We start from the raw sequence: 17500 nt of genomic DNA, 5'->3' as shown, positions 1-17500 counted from the left end.
ACTTGTTTGTTTGGAGACATATTTCATTTACACTTGATGATCTGGAAGAAATCCAAGAATCCAGGAGTCACACTGGTGGAAGTTTAGGATAAAAACGTTCTGGATCCATTTTAGTCAGAGAATCGGATCAAACCAGATCGTTCAAAATGAATCGTCCATTTTTATTTATATAGCACTTTTTATACACAAGATGATGAACCAAAATAAAAAATAAAAAGGAAATTAATTAATTTAAAGACGGAGCTCCATCCTGTCCCGTTAAGCCATAGAGGAAAGCTTTGGACACTAGGCTGAGCACAGAAGGAGCTGGTAGGTGGAAACGCTCTCTTCCCTGTGGAGGTACAGTAACCAGCAAAGGGCAGCATTGTAGGGGCCTCAGCACAGCAGAGCAGCGATGCATTAGAGCTGCATTAGAGCAGCTGAACAGCAGCTGCAGGGCTGGGAGAACATCCAGCTCTCCTCTGTGCTCCTGCACAAACAACAAAAGAGAAACAGAGAAACCGGAAGGAGGCACGGAAAACCCAGCTTCTCCTAGTCTGTGACTCACTTCCTGATACTTTGTCAGAGTGTTGTCTTCTCACCCTGAAAACCTTTCTCACTTCTCTAAATACTGTCAAGATCAATATCGACGTTTTATAACCAGCAATTCATTTGTTCACATTCAATTATAAAACAAACTTTTATCGATATTACTAACAAATGAACTTCATACCAAGCAAAGGTTCTTATAAACCTAAAACAGAGTCCAAAGTTCCAAAGTCTTCCCAGTGGTCTTTTAATTATTCTGATGCTGTTTTTAGCCAAAATGAAAAAAAATAATAAAAAACGTGTCGTTTTCTGACTGTTGGTGCGGAGCAACCCAGTCCCCCCTTCCTGTTAGCAGTAAATAAGAGCTCTCCTGGAGTGGTCTTTAGTTTCATGTTTTTATAAACCATGTTTGGTTTTGAGCATCAGATTTTGTCTTTGCAGGAGAACTCCAAGACTCAGAAACAGATTGTGTGTGACAAGTTTGACCGAATGCTTTCCATCCTGGACGACAGACGCAAGGTCAGAGGCGCTTTCTTCATCTGTTCCCGTCACCTTCATCCAGTCAGCTGATTGAGAAACAAACCACGAGAATGTTTTTAAAAATCGACATTAGGACAAGCACAGAACTGAGAACCACACACACACACACACACAAACACACACACACACTCTGACAGCACCGTCCCCACACAGACTCAACACACTGGTGTCTTCTTCAGGTCTACTGCAGCAGACACCAAGCTTTACGTTGAACTGACTGATGAAGACCATTGAAAGCATTAGATTTGCCTTCTGAGGTAGATGCAGTTTTTTTAAATATGAATATAAGATGTTTAACCGCTTTTATCTTAAAAAAACACAAACTTAACCCCACTATGAGGACGGGGAGTCAGCAGGTCATGTTCAAACAGTAACATCCCACATGAAAAGCAGCTCTGGTGACAAACAGGTAACAGGATCTTCTCCTGCATGTTTTCCATAAGGATTCATCTGTGGAACCTCGGGGTTGCTGGGATCAGGAGACCTGCAGTAACTGAGCTCTGCTCTGCTTCATGAGGCTTTCTGTGCTCTGCTTCCTACTGATTTGCAAAGGGGGTTCCTGTCTGCTGTTGTGTTCTGGAGGTTGTTCTCCAGAGGGGACTGAGGACCAGCTTCACGTGTTTCTCCTTTTTTTTTTTTTTTATCCCTTATCCTCTTGATGTTCTGACCTTGAAGGTGATGATGCAGCAAATCAGTGGTGAGGAGGAAGAGAAGACGCTTCACACCCGGGTGCTGCTCCGTTGCTATGGAGACAGCGTGGAGGCCAACAGCAAACTGTTGGCGTGTGCTCGGAGCAGCTCAGAGGAGCTGGACATGGCTGACTTCGTTCAGGTGGAAGGACACACTTGTCACTTTTGCACTAAAACAACAATAAGTGGTGTAACTCTGGAAAAATGACTTTTTCTTTCTCTCTCTATGTTGTCCCCAGAACTCAAGAGAACTATGCACAAAGTGAGTCCCTCACAGGTGTTTAAACACTTCAAACTAAAGAAGCTTTATAGAGAGCTGAAGATGGTTGAATCTATGTTTTGTAGTTACCTCCATTAACAAAACAGACATATTTTTTCATTCCAGCAGGGCTGGTTCTCGGAAGTTGAAATAATATTGAAGGACCTTTTTACAAAAATGCTTCGATGTTTCAACTTTTTCCTGCATTTATAAATAACATGAATTAAATTGAGCTTTTTTTAAAACAATTTTACAAATATTTCTATTTATTTTATCCATATCAAGGAAAAATGTCAATACAAACTGCCGTGATGAGATATGGTCATGAATGTGGGTTGCTTTCACACTGACTAACTTCTGCTTGGTTAGCATGGTTTAAGTCCCACTCCAATCATTTTTGATCTGTTTTCAAAGCGGTCTTTTAATTATGAGCACGTTTGTGACTACATTTAAAAACCTGTTATTTTCTAGGACATAGTTTCTGCAGAGCGGCAGGAGTTCAGACATTCAGATTTTAGTTGTAAGCAGGACAGTTGGCGCGAAAGTAAGCCTCCGCTTATTTCCGTGGTGCAGCGGCAGGGTCGACCCATGATCGTAAGATTGCAGGTTCAATTCCCGCCTTGCACGCCCATGAGTCGAAGTGTCCTTGGGCAAGACACTGAACCCCACCTTGCCTCTGGTGGTAGACGGGGGGCCTGTGTTTGGCAGCGGAGCCGCCACCAGTGTGTGAATGTGTGACTGGGTGAATGGGTCTGTGACTGTAAAGCGCTTTGTCCTTGTAGGAAGAAAGGCGCTATATAAGTATACGCCATTTAAAATTTCCCATCATCCCTTTGTTTATTCTCTCTCCTGCTAGCTTACAGCTGCTCACAACCCCAAGCTAACGTTACCACTGCGACAAAAACGGCGAGCAACTTTGCAGCGTACAGTTCTGGTCCAGTTTCCAGCTCAGACGAGGAAAACAAAGATGTTCATGGATCTATTTGTCTGCTGGTGGATGCATCCGAATGGAGCAGAGCAGGGAGGTTTTGATCCGCCCAACTCAGCTGCTGTGTCACAAATATGAGCGTATTCATAACGCTGCTTTTCGTCTTCTCCTGATCCTCCACGATTTGAAAAGGGAATACTCAGAAATGCGGTCTTAATCCCAATTTTCTTTATACATGTCCTCCATCATGAGGAAAAAAGACAGCAAGCGCTGCAGATGACTGACGTCTGCAGTATGAGTGAGTGGGATCAAGTATAAAAAGCCCTGTGACTGGGAGGTCCAGGCAAAGGACATTTGATGAAATCCATTCGAAAAGGAATAGGTGTACTTTTTTTTAAGAGCCAGTCGTCCTCACAGATTTAGTGATTAGAGAAGAAAGCTGGTGAGAAAGAACACCAAGACACAACTGAGCTGAGAGATCCAACAGTCTGCTAAGGAGAAACTGCACATGTAACAACTGCTGTCTGGGACTGTCAGCTGTCAACGCCGTCAGAGAAAAGTGTGTGAAAAAGACCTCATGAGATCTTAACTTTCATGGAATTCTAAGGAATTTCCTCTGAAGACCATAAGAACCTTAAGTCATTTTGAAGGTGGTTCTTTGTACCGATGACAGCTTGAAGTGGACGCTTTGTTTGACCACAAACACACTACCTTCACTGTCAAGCACGGTGGCGGCTACATCACGCTCAGGGAAAGCTGTTAAGTTGCCCACTTTGTGAAAATGGAAATGAAAAATTCTGTCAAAGAATAACCTGATGCATTGTCAAGAAAACTGGGCCCCCAGATAAATGTTTTAGAGTGGCCGAGTCAAAGCCCCATTCTCAATCCCATCCAGAATTTGATGCAGGATTTAAAAAGAGGTGTTCTTGTAAAAGAAGGAATAACCAGAACCCAAGTACAAAGAGAAATCAGGCTTTGACTCAGTTAGTGTTCAATACTACAACCAAAGAACGCCTCAGAGTGGGACAAAGACCAACCAAACTCCTCACATGAGGGAAAAACTGCAGATTCTTGAATGAAGGCAGAGAAAAGACAAATATCAAACAGATCTCAGTGTGAGAGCAGCAGGAAAGCTGTGGAAGCAGACGGGAGACACCGACACTGAGGACTGAGTGGCTGAAGCTACATCGTCTCAGCTGAATGACAGAATGTTTTATAAAATTATTTCTTGACAAACATTTTATCAAAGGCAAAATAATCTGACCTGATTGACCTCATGTAGAAGGTTGAAACATCCAAGTGTTTACAGTTTTATGGACATAAAGCATCATTTCAGCACCTGTTCAGGAAAATAAAGAGTAGAGTTTGTTTCATGATGCGAAGAAAAAAATAAGACAAGAAAGTCAAAGAGGGAAAAATGATTGGCTCCAGATTTTCTGGATATAACTACATTTCTGAGAGGTTCAAGTTTTTCCCTTGTTCTTCTGTATTTACAGGAGGAGAAGAGGATCAAACAACTGAACTGTTTTAAATGTTTGTTGCACTCAGGGAAACCTTGAATTTATCAGAGTTTTTGAATTTTTTGTGGGGGTTTTTTTGTGTTCTGCTGGCATCAAGTCACCTTTCTTTTACATTTTCTTCTGAATCTCTCCTTCAGGGTGAAAACAGCGAGCAGTTTCTGTCCACCCGAGCCCCTGAAGCCGTGCTACCAAAGTCTGAGCACCTACAGGTTCAACTTCAGGGAACAGGAGCGCGCTCTTAAGAGTCTGGACTTCATCAAACGTGGGTGTTTCACTTCTCACACCTCTGCAGGACGCCAGGAGAAAGACTTCAGTGGTTTATGCTTCTTTGAAGGAAATTGTGCAGCAAAAACATGCACGTCCTTGGAAATATTGATACAAAAAAGCCATCCTTTTCTGTCTCATGTTTTAGCAGCCCCCTTCCATAGCATGGAGCTTTAAAGCCCAAGCTGGAGACTAAACCAGGTTAAAAGCAAATGGAGTAAAAAAGATTTACCACAACAAAATCTTCATCCGTTGGATTATGAGTTCTGACTGAAAACATCCTTCTGTCATTTTTGTTCACTGGTGGAAAATGACATCAGAAATGTTCTATAGAGTTTCTCCAATAAAAGTATGTATAAAATTATAAACAATAAACAAAGGGATGATGGGAAATAAGGCTGACTTTCGCGTGAGCTGCTAACAACTCAGAGATGAACTCCTGCCGCTCTGCAGAAACCATGTTCTGGAAAACAATAGGCATTCCACCACGTAGAACTCGATTTTATTTTGCTGTATTTAAAAAAAACGAGAGTAGACCAAGTTGTTCCAAAGGCTAACTTTTAGTTTAGCCAGTCACAGGTAGCCTAATAAAGTTTACATGACACCACCTTCAGCTGTGACTTCATTACTGCCCTTGTTTGCTACAGGCAGAAAATGCATGTAAACAAAGAAACAGACGACTGAAAATCTCGGTATCAGTCATTAGCATCCATGTGGTCCATAGAGGTTTGTGCTGCTTTTCAGGTTCTTCGTCTGTCTGCAGTAGAAAAAAAGGAAAAACAAGATTCCGAAGCTCTACAGACTGCAGTTGAAGTCCCTGTTAGAATCTTTGTCCGTAAAAGTTGAAGTTATTTATCCATAAAATGTTCAAATCCTGGAATCATTTCTCATAGCAGCATTTGGCTTATTGCTTATCAGTCAAACCGTGGGGACTTTGATTGCTCAAAGTATTTCAAAAGTTCCTTTCCTGATGACTATTTGCTCTGTAAACAAAAATCAAAAAAGAATTAGTTATAACAATAAAAACTGTTGTTTTAAATAACCTGTGAGGATAAGACCTTTGATGAAGCAGAAGGAAACAATTCAGACCTATTGTTATCTTTTGTCACCTTGATCAGCTGTAGTGGAGATTCCTGAAGAACCAAAGATGGATCCAAAACCAGAGGAGTCTCAAGAATCTCCAATCCAGATGGACGAACAAGAACAACAAGAGAAAATCTCAACAGAAAACCAAGAATCTTTAACAGAAGTTCCCCACCCATCTGTGCCTCTGAAAGCCCCACAGACAGGTGGAGAAGACGAGGGTTCAATCCCTCCTGCACCTCTGCAGAGCCTTGTGGGGCATGACGAAGGGCGAACGCAGCACATGCAGCCAGAGACAGACGCAGGACTGGAGCTGATCCATGAGCAGAGGAAGAGGGATGAAGAGGAGAAGGAGAAGAGGGAGGAGGAGGCACAGCTAGAGGAAGAGCGGCCTGTCTTTCATCCTGTAAAAGATGACGGCATCAGTGGACAACAGGGGGGAATGGAGACACGGGAGGTAAATTATCTGTATCCACCTTCAGCAAACGTTAGTTTGATCAAACCTTTAATTACGTGATAATGACAAAATGTTGACTCCTGCTTTGGCTGTAACATAATTAGACTTCAGTCTTTATGTGCATCCAAAATCAGGCCACATCACAGCACTTTACTAGAAGAAGAAACATGTTCAGTTTCATGTTTCCTCGCTAATATTTCTATGTAGGTGATGTCAATGACATGGCGTTTGTTTGAGCTCATTACTTAACCTGTTTCAAAGTTTAGTGCCACACACAGACATACTGAAACTTTTCTTTGTGGTTTTCATCAATTGGATCTTGAAGTTCCTACATCCCCTCAGTTTGTGTCTTCCTTCATTTTCTAAGAACTGTTTTTGGAGATTGAATGGTAAAGATTTCCCACTGACTCTGTATAGAAGTTGTATGGTGTAAAAATCAACAGTCATGTAAGGGTTAATGGACGAAGAGGTGTGCATTATGAGGACTTAACGCACGTTGTGGAAGCCTGAACCATACCACACGAAGCGGAGGACGGTTGCTTCCGCGAAGTGCGTTAATTCTGGTAATGGAAACTTTTAAGGCCATTATGCAGCTTATACAACGGTCATGTAAATAAGACATAAATATACAATCAGTTTTTTGTACCTTATTCTTGTATTTTTTTTTTTTTTGGCTTGAACCGCTTTTTTCACGAAAAAATTACCATTTGTTACGTGGAGCGGCAGAGCTCCACTTCCGACTTCGACTGCAGCAGCAAAGGAAAGCTAAACATATGCTGATGGTCATGATGGGTTGGATAAAGCATCAGTTCAGAGAGAAAGTTCACCTCTTACCGCTTGATTTTGTCCAATTAATAAAGCTAAAGTTTGTGTTAAAGGAGCCAGCGCAGTGATACAGGAGATTAAAGCTATGTGACCGGAACTTCTTTTTTAGGTGTGCTTTATCAATTTTTAACGCACACCCAGCAGCCAATCAGAATGGAGTTTTCACCGAGACCATGGTATAAAGAGTTTTAAAAGTCTGGATTGATCAAATTAATTGTTTTGTATGATCATGAAAGCTGGCTTTATGTACAATTCTGAAGGGTCGTTTTTCAAGTAAAAAGATAGGATGTAGTGTACTCTCATAATTATTCCCCCAAATGTCTATACAGTAGGTGAAATATGGTAACACGAAAGAGAAATATAATACATTTTTACAGTTAAATTTTAACATATACTTGAATTTATTTATAATTGAAATAACTTCGGGTCTTTAGTTTGTACATGTTTAATGTGCTGCTTCTAGCATAGATGTCACAAGAACAGGCAGACGGCTGGATCCAAATGCAGCAGGTTTATTAGCTCGGCTAGAAGTCCACAAAGCTCAATCAGGGTCAGGAAGGCAGGAGTTGATAACAGGCAGAAGTTCATCAGAGAAGAGACAGGATGGTGAAAATCCAGGCAAAGGTCGGGGCAGGGGGCAGGCAAACAGAGTCAGGGTCAGAAGACAGAAGATCAGATCCAGAAAAAACGCTCGGTAAGGAAGGCAGAGTGGCACAAACTATGCTGTAACTTTTGTTTAAGTATGCTGTGGTTGGTTGAGTGAATGAGAGTCAGGTGTGTGGCGAGCAGGAAGCGCACGCTGGATGTGCTGGGAGATGAAGTGTTTTCAGTACTCTGGAGATGGTTCCCGCTGGTGACCAGAGGGGAGACAGAGCTCTGACTTCTGAAATTATGTTGTCATCAATAAGTAGTTATCAATGTATAATTTATGTAAATGATGAAAAGCAACGGGCCCATAATTGATCCTTGTGGAACACCACAACTAATCTCGTTGGCATCTGATGTAAATTCTTTAGACTTGACCAACTGTTTTTTCCAGTTAAATAGCTTTTGACCCAGCTACTCATAAAATCCCATGTGTTTACAATTTGTCAAGAAAGATGTCATGACAGACAAATGGAATTTCACACATTATATGTCTACTAATACCAGCAAAGGGCAAAGTTGAAATAAATCTGCACTGCTGTTGTGTTGATGTAAGACAAGAAAAAATCGATAGTATCTTCGTAATCACAGATTAATACCAGTCTTAGCATCAAACCCGTCCAACCCCCTCACCCAAGTCTTGTTCTTGTTCTTGTTCCAGGTTGCTGTTCTGCTCTTCTACTTGTTTGCCCTCTTGGTCATTCTGCAGAGGGTCTGGGCTTACATCGGCTTCTTTTTTTGACTGAACGGCAACAGGAGACCCTTCTGTCGTCACTGCTGCGGAGCTCCAGTACATACTCTCTGGTTTCATCCACCAAATGAATAGACTAGTTTACAAAAACATCAGCAGGTGTTTTTCTCCGCAGCACAAGTTCTGGAAAAGTTGTAATATTTCTTAGAGAGGAATATAATGAATCTAAGAGACGTCCAAAAGAATGTTTGTTGATTTGTTCCTGTGAGGTGTCAGGGCTTTAGGAAAGCGCCCTCAAAACTCCAGCTGATGAATGTTAAGGCGTTGTGTTACATACATAAAAAGCATGTCTGTGGCGTTCAAGAATGCGATGAAAGTGGGTTCTTGAACGCACTTATGATGCTCATACAGGTCTGTCTCTACCCGATACTATTGCGTGTACTGACAGTTGGGAGAGGCTTGGTGTGAAATGCCAAAAAGGTGCAAATCTTGTTCCTGGCTTTTGATTTCAAAGCTCTATTCTGATATGCACTGCATTACCAAAAGTATTGGCTTCCAAATGATCAGAATCAGGTGTCCTAATCTCTTGGTTTAGCCACATGTTTATAAACTCATCACTCAGGCATGCAGACTGTTTTTACAAACATTTGTGAAAGAATTTGCCGCTCTCAGGAGCTCAGTGACTTCCAGCGTGGAACTATCTTTGGATGCCGCCTGCGCAACAAATCCAGTGGTGAAGTTTCCTCTGTCCTAAATCTTCCACAGTCAACTGTCAGCTCTATCAGGACAAAATGGAAGAGTTTGGGAACAACAGCAACTCAGCGGTAGACCACATAAACTGATGGAGAGGTGTCAGACGATGCTGAAGCACGTAGTGCAAAGAGGTCGCTGACTTACTGTACAGGGAATTGCTACAGAGCTCCAAACGTCAAGTGACCATCAGATTAGCTCAACTACAGTACAGAGAGAGCTTCATGGAATGGGTTTCTATGGCAGAGCAGCTGCACCCAATTCTCACATCACCAAGTGCAATGCAAAGCGTTTGAATGCAGTGGTGTGAAGCACTCCGCCACTGGACTGTAAAGCAGTGGAGACGCATTCTCTGGAGTGGTTCCATCTGGCAATGTGATGGAAGATTCTGGGATTGGCGGTTGCCAGGACAACGGAACATTTTGGACTGTATTGTGCCGAGGGTGAAATTTGGTTTGGGAGGAATTATGATGTGGGCTTGTTTTTCAGGTCTTGGCCTCTTAGTTACAGTGAAAGGAACTTTGAGGGAGCAGGGATCGAACCGCCAACCCTTCGATCATTGGCCGACCTGCTCAACCACCTGAGGCACTGCCACCCACTCTTCAACCTTGTGGACAGCCTTCCCAGAAGAAGTGAAGCCATGATAGCTGCAAAAGGTGGACCCACATCATATTGAACTCTATGGGTTAGAAATGAGATGGGACTTCAGCTTATATGTGAGCCAATACTTTTGGTAATGTAGTGTAGTAAAGACTTGGTGTCATTGAATTCCAGTCTGCAACAAACTACACCTTAATTTCTCCTCGATGATCAATTTTAAAATGGTTTGTACTTTCCTGTTCTGAAAAACACGCCATCCGTACATCACTACCAAATCCGAGTCCTTGGTTGGTCCAAGTCTGGTTTAACTTTCAACACGCGTTCAATTCCTGGGTGTTTTCTACGTAGAGCCCAAAAACTGACTTAAAAACTTGTGAAGCGACGCATGAGAGCAAACGTATGAATGTAGCATAAGGATTGTATTTTCTCACAGATTTTATAAGAGACTTTGATGAAATGGTAGGAGTCACATGAACCAAGCCTACCTTTTTTCCTATTTGGGATTTCTCAGTGAAGTAGATTTTATATGAAGCTCGTTTCTGTCTGCTATCTGAACTGGTTGGGTGTAAATGTCGATTTTTTTTTTTTTTTTTTTAATCTTGTCCTGTCCAGCAACTTAGCAAAAAGCTAAGAACTGAAGGCCTCTTGTGTGGGACAGATTTTACTGTTCCAAGAGGGGGTTATGAATCTTCTGACACACAATGTGTTTATTTGTATAAACCCCTTTTGTATTTGAGGCTAAACTTTATTTATATTAATTATGTTTGCATACATCTTTTGTTGGACTGGATTGAAGGAAACAGTGGAATGTTAAAAAGACAAAAGAAAGGGGAAGGTTAAGGTAGTTGGAGGATGATTAAATAAGTTTTGGGGGTTGGGGGGTTGAATAAAAAAGCAACAAGTTGCCGGAGGTTTATCATTATTACTGTTCAGTGTAGATGTTAGTCAAAAGGGGCAGGGCCTGTCCACACACACACATTTAAATGTTACAAACAGACCTCTTCACACACAAACATGTCAACGCGTACACAGTACAACAACAGTTCACACATTTCAAAATGTGGAGACATTTTTAAGCTAAAACGAGTCTGTCTAAGAATAATTTCCTTCTCATATCAACAGAGTATGAAGTCTTTGCACAGTGCACCTTAGAAAGGAACATTTTCATGTAAAAACTGTTCAGTTTAGGTGGTAAATCCCAATCAGTTTTGAAACACAGCACAAAGAACACGAATAAACAAAAACATCAAGCCACTTCAGAAAGGAGAAATCATTCCAATATGAAGTCACCAAAACGTCATTTTAGTCAGAGACTTCATGAGTGAGCAACAGATTCCAATGATGGATTTTTGGAGTTCACCCTTTCCCCCAGCATTCAGGTGATGCTACAGAGGGAAGCTCACTTTACAGCAACAAGCCTCAAGCAGACGGTGACAACTGCTGTGAGCAGTTTGGATCCTTTATGTAGCAAAAACAACAAATACCTATCTATGTTCAGCCTCTGGTCAGGAACCGGTGAGCCTCCTTATGGTCAAAACAGAACTCTGCTCCTTTTGGGTTTGCTGAAGATCCACATGACCGCCTAGATGCTCAGAGAGAAGCTGTGGATTTTCTGAACGCTACCATCTGGATTTCTTCTGTGGGGAAGTGAGGATGAAACCTGAACGATGAATCGCCTTGTTGTGAGTCGGCAGTTGTACCTGCAGTAACACCAGAACTGCTCTGTAAACCTGCTTTGGATCTACAGGTGCTCCTGTGGGGGAAGTCTGTACCTCATTGTTAGCCACAGACACATTAGTGATTCAGATCTTCATAAAGTGATTCAGATCTTCATAAAGATAAAATAAGTTTTATTGAGATGTCTAGGAGGTGTGGTAAAATTTGAAATGCTTACAAATGCCAAATAAAGAAACCTCTGTTGCTCAAACTGTGTTTTGTTTTGAAAAATGTTCTCTGAGGGTTAAAAGCATGAACAATGTAACACCTCTCATTTATTGGTTTAGTAAAAGTATTTTTATATAAACCTAAACTTGTTCTTTTGGCTATAAACTATAATTTAGGTGGGCAAAATATCTCTGGACTGGTGTGTATATCCATCCATCCTCCAAACCCACTTAATCCCTTTCAGGCTTATAGGGTTGCTGGAGCCTATCCCAGCCATTGCCCTGGGTGAAGGCAAGGCACACTCTGGACGGTTCTCCTGTCTGTTTTAGGGCCACGCAGATTCACCAATCAACCTATGAAGCCTGTCTTTCTAGGATGAATGACTGTGGTCCTGGCAGTGACCCCGGGGTCAGTGGGTTAAGTCACACAGCACACATCATTGCAGCTACACACATGTCTGCTTTCGCAGAAAACGTTGCATGAAAGTAACACTGATTTAGCTCAGTTTAGAGAAAACCTCATTAGTTACTCCAAAGATGAAGGAGGTTCTAGCAGAGCAGCTGTTCTTATCCAGACCCACTTCACAGTAAAGACAGGTGTCACAGGAACGCTGAACGTTGACATTTTAATGTCATTTTCAACGATTTGACATGCATTCACTAATAAGACAGACAAGCTTAAACCTTTAAAAATGTTGGATTTGATCATGTAGCTTCAAATGTGGAGTATCTCGGGGTTTCTTCTCTGTCTACAAATGTCTGTTTGCGTCATTACTCCAGAGCAGAGTTAGCGACTTTGCTGGAGGCGTTTGAATGGATCTTCCGCAGGTTCTGTCGGACCCTGAAGAACTCCAACAACTGGGCTTCTCCACGCGTCGCCTCGTCTTCCTCCTTTTCTTTCTAGGAGGAAATAGAAATGCTCACACTCAGTCATGTATGGAGTGAAAAATAGGTCTGTGTGCATAGTTCTTGATCAGTAACTCATACAGTACACTTTGTGCGCAGCTGTGTGTACTTGCTATTGTGTATTCACATGTACACTTGAACATCAAAAACCTACAAATACAATTTACGCACCCAACACTTGAAATTTCTGTAGCTCAGGGGTCTTAAACTCGCGGCCCGCGGGCTATTTGCGGCCCCCAAGATGATATTTTGCGGCCCCCGCCTTAATATGAAAGTTCAATGTTAATGCGGCCCGCCAGTTTGTATGAATGACATCTTTTCAGTTTTGTGCGCCGATCTGAAGAACCAACCAATCACAGTGGAGTAAATGACTCTTGGGGGCGGGACATTGACCGGGCTTGAAAGCAGGAGAACATTTAATTCAGGAAACCTGACCGCCCCCTCCCCGGACCACATTAAGGAGTTCCTTACTTTCCTCTTTAGAGCGCATCTAAATACATGAAGTCAGTGCTGAACTTTTCTTTTGGGCCGCACAGACCCGGAGGAGGGCTGAGGTTATGGTTACGGTTACGCGCGCGCGGCGTATTAACCCTAACACGGATCTCCGTGTCGAGGAGATGGGTCCCTGCGGAGAATAGATGTCCCACACCTACATGCGTGACAGCCAACGGGGCTCTAACATTAAACACGTCCGAGCGACAACACGATGTAGTCTTAGACGCACTTAAAATGCAACGATAGACGTGAGGTGAACCAGCGCCGCGTCTGGATCCACAAGCCAAGCGGGCGGGGGGGGGGGGGGGGGGTGAAACGGTGGCGAAGTTGCAGCGAGACTGAAGGAGAACAAGAAGTTGGAGTTGTCCTTAACATGCAATTTAGTTTTAATGTGCCTCTTCCCCTTGGTATGATCTGTGTTATTATATCTTTCATATTTATTTTAATGTTTTGTAATATATGTAGCCTTTTCTTAATCAATAGGTATTTTAAATTATTTTAATTGATCACTCGACTAGAAAAACCGTCAGGACACATTACCCATAATGCATTGTTTTGTAGGCATTTGCTGTTTGCAGTCAGTGCAGTGCTATGTTTCCAGCTGCGTTCGCTCAAGTTGGGGCCTTGATCCCGCCCCTTTCTGATGATATTTTTGTGATGATTGACAGGTGATGTTGGAGCAAAACCAAAATCCTACGTCACACACCAGCTGATCTGTGCGGCGTTTCGTCCACCTGGGTGATCTCAAACACGCTGATTGTGCATCTTGGCTGCACATATTTGGTGTCGCCAACATGAAATTCCATCAGTTTTTTATAGAAATATAGGAGTGGCTGACTGGCTGCTCTACAAGAACTTGTGACCGGGGTTTAAATGTGCAAAAAGTCATAAGAAAGAAAATCCAAAAATGGTTACTGAATTTTGTTTCTCCTTTACCAATTTGTGTTTAAAAAGTAAACTTAAAAAAATTAACACAAATTCAACATAGGGAGCATATCCTAGTTCAGTCCAGATTTACTGACAATCATCTTCATCTAAGATAGCACAAGGGTTAAATGCTGGTAGGATGCTGGGTCACACAAAATGCCAGCAAGAAAACATTAGTAGTAGATTAAAGTTGGCAAATTCTTGACATGTGACAAAACATGTTGTGGTTTAAGAATTTCCAAAGTTTATACAAATATGTGTGTCTGAAGACAGAAACCCTAATTTAACAGTCAAATCTGTCCAACACAAGAGACATTCGGCTCTGATCATATGGTTCAACTGTTGGTTTGGACAAGTTCAGAAAACAAATAAATATGTTGAATGTCCAGGGGCCTGTTTCAGAAAGGAGGTTCAACCAACTCTGAGGTTAAACTTGAACTCTGAGTTGGTCAATCGGGAGATTAACAACTCTGAGTTTTCTGTTTCAGAGAAGCTGATCGGAGTTAGATCAATCAACTCTGAGTGGACTGATTCGGAGGTGAGCGTGAGCACCGCGACTATAAGAAGCCATTATCAATGGACCGCAGATATTACGAGTCACCATGGCAACCGTGGAAAAAAAGAGGTCTGCGTATTTTTTGCCAGCTGAACTTGACGTGCTGCTGCAGAGTTACAGTGAATATGAGCACATATTCCAGAAGAAAAGCAACACTGCTGCATCTGCAAAACAGAGACAGTTAGCGTGGAAAAACATAGCTGCTCAAGTTAATGCCTAAGTTTGCATTTAAATCATTGTTATAAAATATTGGCTGTAATAACTTTCTAAATAGCGTAAGGTGTGAAATAAAAAATGGCGATATTTAGGTGTACTTTTGAAGTGTCATTCCTGGTGTAAATGCATGAAATGCTGCATAGTGTACAGAACCAATCTGGGAGAAAATGCATTTAACGTCGATAATGTTTAGAGGACTTTTTTGTTAACCTTCCCCTCTTGCAAACGTTGGTCAGTTTAATATTAATACATTCAATTGTGTTTTTAAAAGTGAGCTTATGTCTACCCTTGTATTGATAAAGTGGTATAGGTTTATATGGGATTAAGAAAGTAAGCAGTGCTAGCAAATTGTGTTTCCAAAAAGTAATTGTTACATTAATCTAATTCAATGTCCCTGATTTCATTTTCATGTAGATGCAATCCTGCAGGAATTAAAAGAACATGGCAGCAGCTACAAATGAAGTATAAAAACATAATTCAATCAGGTCTAATTTGAGCATGTCATGGATGTAGGCTTTGTTGACAATATTTGACATATGAAACATCTACATAGCAATACATATCTATTGTTTTCATTGTATATATGTAATTGATTGCAACGAAAAACGGTAACGCTCAAACAAAAACGTATGGGGAAATGACAAAAAAATCGAGTCTTGGTCTCTAAATCCTCGTACGACGTAAATGTAATTCTCTATGAATTAATGCAGCCTCCTCGTCTATTGGGTCCTCCAAAAAGGACAAGCCATTCTTGTCACTTAAACCGTCTCTGTGTGACGGAAATTTGGGCAATGAAGGTTAAAGCGAAAAATACCGCTTCGTCTTTAAAAAGGGGAGGGGACCGGCAGAAACCTTGAGTTTAGAGAATAAAACCTGCTCCCAACCAGGTTAGGTTCACAGCATAAGTAACCATGGACACTGACTCAGAGTATAAGTTACCTCTCTTTCAGAAACGGGTTTGACTTACTCTGCTTTCTCTGGTTTAACAAACCTCCCATTCTGAAACGGAAAACCCAGGGTTTCCCTGATTTCAGGGTTAACGCACTCAGAGTTTACACTTAACCTCCTTTCTGAAACAGGCCCCTGGTGATACCTCGAGTTGTTTCTGCTGTCGTTTGTGCAGCATATCCTCCAGAGGAGTTCTGCTCAGCTCTCCCTCATCCTGGTTCCCCTGGACCCTTTTCCTCCTCTCCAAAACCTGCTGAAGCTCCGTCCTACTGCTCAGCACCAGACCCCTTCATGCACAGAGAAGTAGGAACTGCAGTTAGTCACATTCATCTCTTTATTTCTCTTCAGTGGTTTGAGAGTGAGGTCCTTTGTGGCTGTTTAACTGCACAGCTTCATGTTGACCACCTGGCAGCTCTGCTGTTATTGAGGAATTCAGGGAGCTGCCTCTGTCAAACACAAAACTTGCCACACCATTTGTCAGTCTAGTGAGCATCTATGCACACTAGTTTTTCTCAGAGACTCCTGGGAAATTTCCAGGGCACTGGACGAACGCCCTATATAGTGTCCTAGTGAGGGACTTTGGACACAACCTTGATATAATGTATTCACCTGCATTTATTTACAAAATGCTGGTTCCCAACAGACGTCATCTCAAAGTATTGCAAGAAAAGTTTTTAAAAATGGAACCTTTATTTTTAAGATTATATTAATCAAAGTCAGTTCAAAAACTTTTATTGAGGCCAGGCTGTATTCATTGTATAATAATGGTTTATAAAAATGACCAACAGATTACAAAGGTTTTCGGTTTAACCTCAGTATCAAGCTACTAAGAGGCAACAGTGTAGAGATAAAGAACCCCCTCTCAATGGATACGTCAGAACCAACAATTAGAATTCCTTGTTCTCTGTACTTCCTGTCCAAGATGTGTGGGTGGGTGAATTCTTTCAGTCCAGCTTTCAATCCCCCCTCAGTCTCACTGCTGGACAACTTTAACATGTCAAGCATGTCTACGTGGGTCCTGAAGGTTTGAAATGCAGTACTGTACTGATGCAGGACCTCAGAGTCCAAACCTCTTAAGTGACCCGCCTGCCTTTCACAAATTGAATTAAAATAATCAGTTCAATGATGAATCTTAACCTCAGGTGAAACCGAACGAGCTCGTGAAAACTGACGGGTCAGATGAACAGACAGTGAATGCACCACAACAAAGAGCTGTTGCTTTCACTGACACAGCTTGGTGGCAAGCCAAGACAGGAGCTTTGCAGTCCCCTGACAACACCTATCACTTTACAGCGCTGCGTGCTTCTTGTAGATTAACAAACTGAAGATGCATGGAGAGAGGCTGCATTGTTGCCAAATACTCACTCATGTACTTTTAATAAGAGCTGCTTTAGAGTTGAATGGCTTTGGGGGCAGTGGGTTCATTTCAACAATGCATTCACTAAAAAAGCAGTTTGAGCTCTTGTATTTACTCATTGCTCGCAAACTCTTATCCAAGTAGGAAAATGACAAGACATCCATTTTCTCATTCTTACTTCTTGTGAGCCAGTAGTAGTTCCTTGTGAAGTTTGTTATGAGTCCTAGAACCTTTCATGGGGCTGAAGTCACCTGAAGAAGGTTCAGCTTTGACTGCATTTCCTGTCCAAGAAATAAAAACAACAACAAAGAAAAGAAAGTATTTCGTAAAAAATTACAACACTGAATCCCAGGAAACCTCATTTTCTGTTTTTGGGATAAATTTGTGAAATGGAGCATAAGCAAAAGATCTGATCAAAAACAAAAGTTCATCT

The 17500-nt window shown here is 41.8% G+C and overlaps 2 protein-coding genes across 4 annotated transcripts in view; one reads left to right on the top strand and one right to left on the bottom strand.

Moving 5' to 3' along the window:
- Nucleotides 1-11706, top strand: part of trim101 (tripartite motif containing 101) — a 58192-nt gene extending 46486 nt beyond the window's left edge. For both annotated transcript variants that reach the window (XM_078950107.1, XM_078950106.1), the window contains exons 6-11: nucleotides 970-1047; nucleotides 1744-1899; nucleotides 1997-2019; nucleotides 4602-4726; nucleotides 5847-6268; nucleotides 8400-11706. In XM_078950107.1, coding sequence (XP_078806233.1) covers nucleotides 970-1047; nucleotides 1744-1899; nucleotides 1997-2019; nucleotides 4602-4726; nucleotides 5847-6268; nucleotides 8400-8480 — 885 coding nt within the window. In that variant the 3' untranslated portion in view covers nucleotides 8481-11706. The remainder of the gene's footprint in view (nucleotides 1-969; nucleotides 1048-1743; nucleotides 1900-1996; nucleotides 2020-4601; nucleotides 4727-5846; nucleotides 6269-8399) is intronic.
- The window catches only part of LOC105353663 (actin-associated protein FAM107A), a 23179-nt gene continuing 14078 nt past the window's right edge, over nucleotides 8400-17500 (bottom strand). For both annotated transcript variants that reach the window (XM_078950109.1, XM_023957009.2), the window contains 3 exons: nucleotides 17246-17348; nucleotides 15856-15997; nucleotides 8400-12562 (listed from right to left, as the gene is read on the bottom strand). In XM_078950109.1, coding sequence (XP_078806235.1) covers nucleotides 12434-12562; nucleotides 15856-15997; nucleotides 17246-17348 — 374 coding nt within the window. In that variant the 3' untranslated portion in view covers nucleotides 8400-12433. The remainder of the gene's footprint in view (nucleotides 12563-15855; nucleotides 15998-17245; nucleotides 17349-17500) is intronic.

The sequence above is a fragment of the Oryzias latipes genome, chromosome 7 (genome assembly GCF_053564925.1).
Source record: "Oryzias latipes strain Hd-rR chromosome 7, Olatipes_Hd-rR_3.1".
NCBI classification, from domain to species: domain Eukaryota; kingdom Metazoa; phylum Chordata; class Actinopteri; order Beloniformes; family Adrianichthyidae; genus Oryzias; species Oryzias latipes.
The sequence above is the reverse complement of the archived record's forward strand: the minus strand, read 5'-3'. Positions and strand labels throughout refer to the sequence as shown.